The 6,660-nt window shown below is 37.9% G+C and overlaps 1 protein-coding gene across 4 annotated transcripts in view; it reads left to right on the top strand.

Moving 5' to 3' along the window:
- Positions 1-1,029: 1,029 nt before the first annotated feature.
- alg6 (ALG6 alpha-1,3-glucosyltransferase) overlaps positions 1,030-6,660 on the top strand; it is a 69,637-nt gene continuing 64,006 nt past the window's right edge. For 3 of the 4 annotated variants that reach the window (XM_070886147.1, XM_070886145.1, XM_070886148.1), the window contains exons 1-2: positions 4,983-5,112; positions 6,135-6,219. In XM_070886147.1, the coding sequence (XP_070742248.1) occupies positions 5,031-5,112; positions 6,135-6,219 (167 nt within the window). In that variant the 5' untranslated portion in view covers positions 4,983-5,030. Of the gene's footprint in view, positions 1,101-4,982; positions 5,113-6,134; positions 6,220-6,660 lie in introns of those variants that run through there. The other variant, XM_070886146.1, reaches the window with a different exon arrangement.

The raw sequence follows: 6,660 nt of genomic DNA, 5'->3' as shown, positions 1-6,660 counted from the left end.
GTCGTAAATTATATATTTTATATCTAAATAAATATATTCCTGAGTGTATGTGGTCGCTTTTTTTATTTGGGATACCCATACGATTGTATTGTTAAATGGAACTCAGTAAATTATTAAAGTCAAACACTTTAAACTGGTCCACAACGTTTGTTCGAGCCGATTTTGTTTCGCTGAAGAGGAACCTGCTATAACAGCCGATCTGGAGTTGTAAATACAGATTTTTTTGAATGAAATTGTCTGTATCTTCTACACAATCATTGGAATAATAATATATAATTTAAAACAAGACGCAAGGGTGCATCAGCAATCCGGTATCGATTATCTGCAAGTTACCTGAAACATTTAATGCTAAAGAAAAGGGGGAAACTGCACGCAGGTTATAAAATGTAAGGGAATGGAAATTTAAAGGCAATGCGCGACTGAAGAGAAGAATCTAGGTGTTCTGGAAATACTAAGCTCCATTCACAATGACATCTTGTCATTCTCCTATGTATCCCAGTTGCAGACGTATTTGGTAGACGTCTCAAAAGTATTACATTTGAACGAATATTTTCAATAAATATTAAACAAACACACTGAAATAAATCCGGAACTTCTAACTAATCAATTATCTAAATTCCAAAACTAGCATTGTCTGGTACGGGTGAACACTTCATTATGAAAATAATTATTGTGTAAACACTGGGCGTGATTGTCCCAACTTGTGTAACGTGAAATCAAACAAATAAAACACACACATTAATCTAACTTTCAGTTTTTGGAAACAGATGAAAAGTAAGGTTCTGAGCTTGAAAATCTTTGTTTAAAAACATAGCAGAGGGAGAAAAAAACCTATGCGGATCGTTTTCCGTTTTGATATTTTAATACTTTGTAAATGATCTCGGGCGACGAGGTTGATTTTAGATTCACCAGACTTTCTCCCCTAATTGTTTATCTATGTGTCGTGGCTTCAAGTGTCGTTACCCGTATTGAGTTTCCTTATTTACTTCACACTCTGTGCTTAAAGAGGTTTGCGAAATGACTGACCCCGTCCAACTTGAACAACGTTTGCGTGAACAACTTGGACGTGAGTTTTCTATAACCGTAAATATTATTTTACGGTGAGTAAACATTTATAGCTCAGTATAAATACACCAAATGAAGCGAGCCGCCCTGCCTGTCGGGGTGTGGTCTGAGCACCAAGTATATTTGATAATCGTTTGACACGAAGAAAGAAATATCCACCTCCAACTTTACTTGAAGGGCAACTTAATAATACCAGATCCCGTCCCTAAATTGAATCTCCCTCAGTAATCCTTTTACAAGGAAATTGAAACTGATCTAAAAATGTTTTGTCTCTTGCTTCTATAAACGTAACAAGATGTTCGGCAGTTGTGACCCTGGTTATGAGTTGCGTTTACACAAAACTAGCAAATGGCGGATGGTTAGTGTAACACGAGCGTTAGTTCTATATTTAACTGATACCCCTGGGAAAGGAGAAGGCGACTCCTAAAGTCACTGTCCGGCACAGGAACCTGCTGATATAACTATTCCGAAATGACGAGCCATAACAGGGGCTCATTCCAACACTGATCCTTTGTTGCTTGTAACTTTTACTGATTCGAATTTATCTGCAGTTGTAGCTTTTGAGTCACCCTGCGGTCAACTGTGATGCTCAAAATGATTTATGCCTCTTTTTTAAAAAAAATTGCGAAACGAAACTTGCGTAAATATGAGTTTCATAGAGACTTCTACATAAATGAACGGCTGAAACAAACATACCATTTTACAATCTCACCTGCTCAAAACTACTTCAATTGGGTTTTACAAATGACATTATAAGAGCTCTAGCCTGAAACAAACTTTTTAAAAACTGAAACCCAAACGTAAACTGCATTTTGGGAGAAGTGCAACTGACTAATCAGCCATGAGACGAATATTTGTAACCATAATTTCCGTCCTTGTTTTGCCTAGAGTTTGGATCTCAGTAAAGTGTTGATAATGATGTCAGCAGCACCATAATAATTATTGCAACTTAACCAAATCTCGTTCCATTTGGAAGCTCGGGGTTGGATTTGGACGGGAGTCTGTGATACCGAAACGCTGCACTAGATGGCACTTACGGAATGTGCTTAAAATGTCTGAAATGTTAGCAACTGTCCGATAGCTACTTTCAACACAAGAGCAAATAAAAATGAATCATTAAAGTTTAACCCTTTGACATCTAAAATTGAAGGAGAAATTATATATATATATATATATATATGTGTGTGTGTGTGTGTGTGTCCGTGTTAGAATGATGTACCTGGTTAATTGTTATGATTGAATTCACTATGTTTTGCGCAAGGTTATTTTCAGATTGAGTTGTGAGAAAAGTGATGCCTCTGTTCTTGTTCCTCGGGATCCCAGCTATTTTTGTATTTAATACGCCAATTAAACCTTCACTCACCGAGGTCCTATACTATAAGTTTTTAGTGTGAGGAATCAGTTTAAAAAAAACTCTGGAGCCTTTACTTGGACCACACAGTCAGTGACTGAGCACAAAGTTAGATACAAAATGTATGCAAATACACCAAACACGCTTGGTAGCAAATAAATACATTAAATAATGCAAGCAAAATTAATTCGCAATTTCGATGTTTGTCCAATCGCAGTATTGGTTAAAATTAATTTAATTATAAAGTAAATGTGCCACCTTCGGGAGGTAAAATCAGCCCCTGTAGCTGGTCAACAAGAAATTCAACTAACAACAATCCTCTTCCTTTTGATTTAATTTTCTATTGAGGATTATTGTGCTGTTAATTTTACCTAATATTTACCTGTCAGCTCTTCGCAATTTACACTGACAGGCAATCCGACTTAAATTAAACTGCAGGATATCGGCGAGCGTTATGAAGTTGTCAGTTTTTCTTTTGTTCGCAGTCTCTGTATTTCGAATATTTTATTTAAAAATAAATAGAAGTCCAGGGAGCCCAATTGCGAATCACTAGGAGCGCGGATTCGCTTCCACCAACTCTTGGGCCGAAGTCTGCTGTTTATTGCCGTTCTTTGCTCGGATATATAGCCACGAAGTACGCTGGCAGGTTTTTTTTTTCCTTTTTGAGTGCATTTTTAAACTACCGGCTAAAATATTTGACAGCGATGACTTTAAACAATGTAATTATAGCTATTACAGTCAGTAAAAGACAGCAGTCCGAGGTTAATCTATCTCATGGGTTCTTGTAGGATGGCTAAACTCTGACATTCTGTAAACCTTGCACACCAATGCCCTCAATTAACTAGCGTCGTCGAGTGGATTCTCTAAAGATGTATGTAAATGTATAATCTTTATATATTTATGATATAAAGTAACTATATCATATACTTATATGAGAAATACTACGTTATACATGCGTATTATGTTTATTAGGTATAGGCATCTATTTTTAATAAATGGTCCTTTTTATAAATATCATTCAAGATACAGCATAGTTGATATTGACATATACAGAATTTTTTGAGCTGTCCGAAACTGACGTTAACATTCCGTGAAAATATCTAAAAAATAATAATAAATAATAATTACATTGCAATTACAGTTCTAAGCAATCAATCGCAGGCGTTACTGACTTTGGACTGTTGGTCAAACACAAGGAATTGCTACTCATACACAAAAGTAACAACGTTGAGAATTTCCTTTAAATGATGTTTTTCAATGTTATAATAATTCACGAAAACTTGCAATGTTTCTGCTTTTGTGCGTTTGACCAATACTTTATAGGAGGAATGATCATAAACTGCAAAAGGCGAAAAGTAATCAGCGACCAAAGCCTCGTCAGAATGAGCAAAAAACGAATCCAATTAAATGATTCTACTTTTGTATTAAAGCTAAGGAATTCAATTAAATGACATTCTCAAACCATGTCAATATCCAGTTCAACTTAAATATATTCGAAGTTATGTATGAGATATCTAATTAGATAAAACTAATTGCCTCAACTGGTTCCATTATAACGTATGATGACAAATGAGGTTAAAATAATATTAATTTTGGCAGCAATACAAGGGAGCATAGCAGAAAGTTTGAAACCTGATGCTGTTCGCCCAGGTGAAATAACTTAACTCTTCAGCTCAAACGGTTTCACAAAACACCAGTTTTTCCTCGTTCGTTTGACGCTATGGGTATGCTTGCAAGAGCATAAACAAATGCATCCTGATGTTTTCCTGACCTGTCCGGTCTCATTCTTTCCTGATGAATAATGTGGCTTATTTTTATGTGCATCACTGTGAGAAATAAATACAGTTCCATACTTTATTTGGGTTACCTTCCTTCTTTTCATTAAATAACTTTCACTCCCAACATTTCCCTGTTCTTTTCTTCAGTATTTATATCCGTTAACATGTCTTTACGTGGAAAGGACAACGTATCATTAGGATACTACCCAACATATGTAAAATAGGGAACGGAATGTCAATTTAAACAATCTTAAATAATTTTATTGATCCAGATTTTCCTACATTACAACAGAGACTACACGCCAAAGGTACTGAATTGGCTGTAAAGCGGTTTGAGACGTCCAGTGGTCGCGAAAGGCGCTATATAAATCCAAGTCTTCCTTTTTTCTTTTTCAAATGAATATAGCTATGAACTATGTCCCCTGATTTAAATAAAATATATCAATTTGAAAAGAAATCCAGACAACATAAATACAAACTACTGTAAGTTATTGTAATGAGAATTTGAAACAACTTCTGAAATGGATGTAGATATCTACAGTAATTTAACTCAAATAAATATCGTTTTATACAATGTCTATACTGTAGTTATCCAATAAGAATATAAACGATTTGAAAGTTTATTTTTGAAGGTGATGCATCTATTTAGTGTCTTCTCCAGAACTTAAATCGAATAAACTTGACATAAATGGAAATAAACGCCTCATAGGCAAGGCACACCGACCTGCCTGAGCTGGCCGCGTCATCAGGCGGCGCCGGATGAGAGGCGCATGCGCGGAGTGCGGGAAGCGCTGGGCACAGCAGAGAACAGGAGGCAGGGAGCATCTGGGTCCGGCATGGAGAGATGGAGTGTCATTGCCATCGTAGTCGCAGTCAGCCTCACGGTGCGCTGGGCAGTGTCTCTGAATCCTTACTCAGGTCAGTGAGCTGCCGCTCCCCTCATCTCTTATCATTCAGCCCCACACAATGCAAAAAAAAAGAGAGCCCTCCCCACTCCAAACAGCACTACACTACTACAGTTGTGTGTAAACTGCAAATGGTGACAACAGCCTTTGCATTTAATAAGCACAGTGTAAACTGGCACCGTGGAGCGGGCTCAGTTTGTTGACTTGTTAAAGGGGCAGGTTTTGTTGAAGAATGTATTTGGCAAACTATCATTGCTTTTGGAAGCCTACAATATCGCGATGTAAATTGTGAAACCACTTGCCTGTACGATATCATCTTGCAAAACATAATTAGAGGATTTTCTGTGTTTTTGTCAGTCCTCGCAAAAAAGTTTGGCAAGTATGTTTTTCATATTATGAAGCAGGTGTCGACCTGTTTTTTTCTTCCACCAGATTCCCGAACCAGTGGAGCCTGCTCTATCTTGATGAATTTTCATGCTGCCCTTTAGCTATTCACACTGTCGTTGATTTCTCATTATGCGTTCTTTTTTCTCTTGCTAATATCAGGGCTACAATTTTATTATCTCCTGTACTCCACCCAAGTCATTCTGTTTGCTTCCCTGTGTTGCTTTTTTTTAAAATGCTGTTCACCTGTAATATCTGATCGTCCTGAAGAAGGGTTGAAGGACTGAAATACTTGCTGCTGTTTTACCACAGATGCTGCCCAAGCTGCTGAGTATTTCCAACTTTTTCTATTTTTATTTTCAGATTACCAGCATCTGAGGTATGTTGTTTTTTGCCAAACACTTTTTTCCACCTTTCAGATTTCCCACCTTCCCCTCCTTAGTGCAGTGACACTGAGGCGAATTATTGTACTGCTGCAGTAACTGAAATCGACTAACTTACGGCGATGCAACTGGGGATCTTGATCTGTGTTACTCGCTTTCCCCATGGGGCAATGCAGTTACGCTTGAGTAGAATTTGCCAAAAAACCTTTTCATGAAAGTAGTGCCATTTAATGTTATCTGTTCAGCTGTTATTTTTCTGTGTCCTCAGGTGCTGGGAAACCACCTATGTTTGGAGATTATGAAGCTCAGAGACACTGGCAGGAGATTACCTTCAACCTCCCAATCCATCAATGGTTTGTAGTCTCATTATTCCACTCACTCAACATTTATAGGTGTTGGGGTGTGTCGCTGAGGATTTTCTTTAGAATATGTGATTGAAGTGAATAATTTTTTTCCTCCCTTCTACCTCCCCTTTTCCTCTCCCGTCCCACTCCTGACAGCACTGATATTGGCCCTGGTAGTCTTCCAGTATCTCAATCACGTGTTCATTCTTTGCATGCAAGCCTGGACAGGGAATGCTGGGAAGTTTTTCAACCATTGGAAGGGGCTTGGCATTACAGTCAAGCACAGTCCTGTTCTCACCTGACATCTACACTTTCCGGCAGGGGTCATTAGATAACGATGGCAAGTTTTATCCCTGACTTTCTTCCCTCTTCGCTAGACCATGGCACTGTGGTTAATTGTAGCACCCTTACTACTGAGATCGGCTGACTCAGCAGAGACCTGGGATTGAA

The sequence above is a fragment of the Pristiophorus japonicus genome, chromosome 8 (assembly GCF_044704955.1).
Source record: "Pristiophorus japonicus isolate sPriJap1 chromosome 8, sPriJap1.hap1, whole genome shotgun sequence".
Taxonomy (NCBI): Eukaryota; Metazoa; Chordata; class Chondrichthyes; family Pristiophoridae; genus Pristiophorus; species Pristiophorus japonicus.
This window is presented reverse-complemented; position numbering and strand designations above follow the sequence as displayed.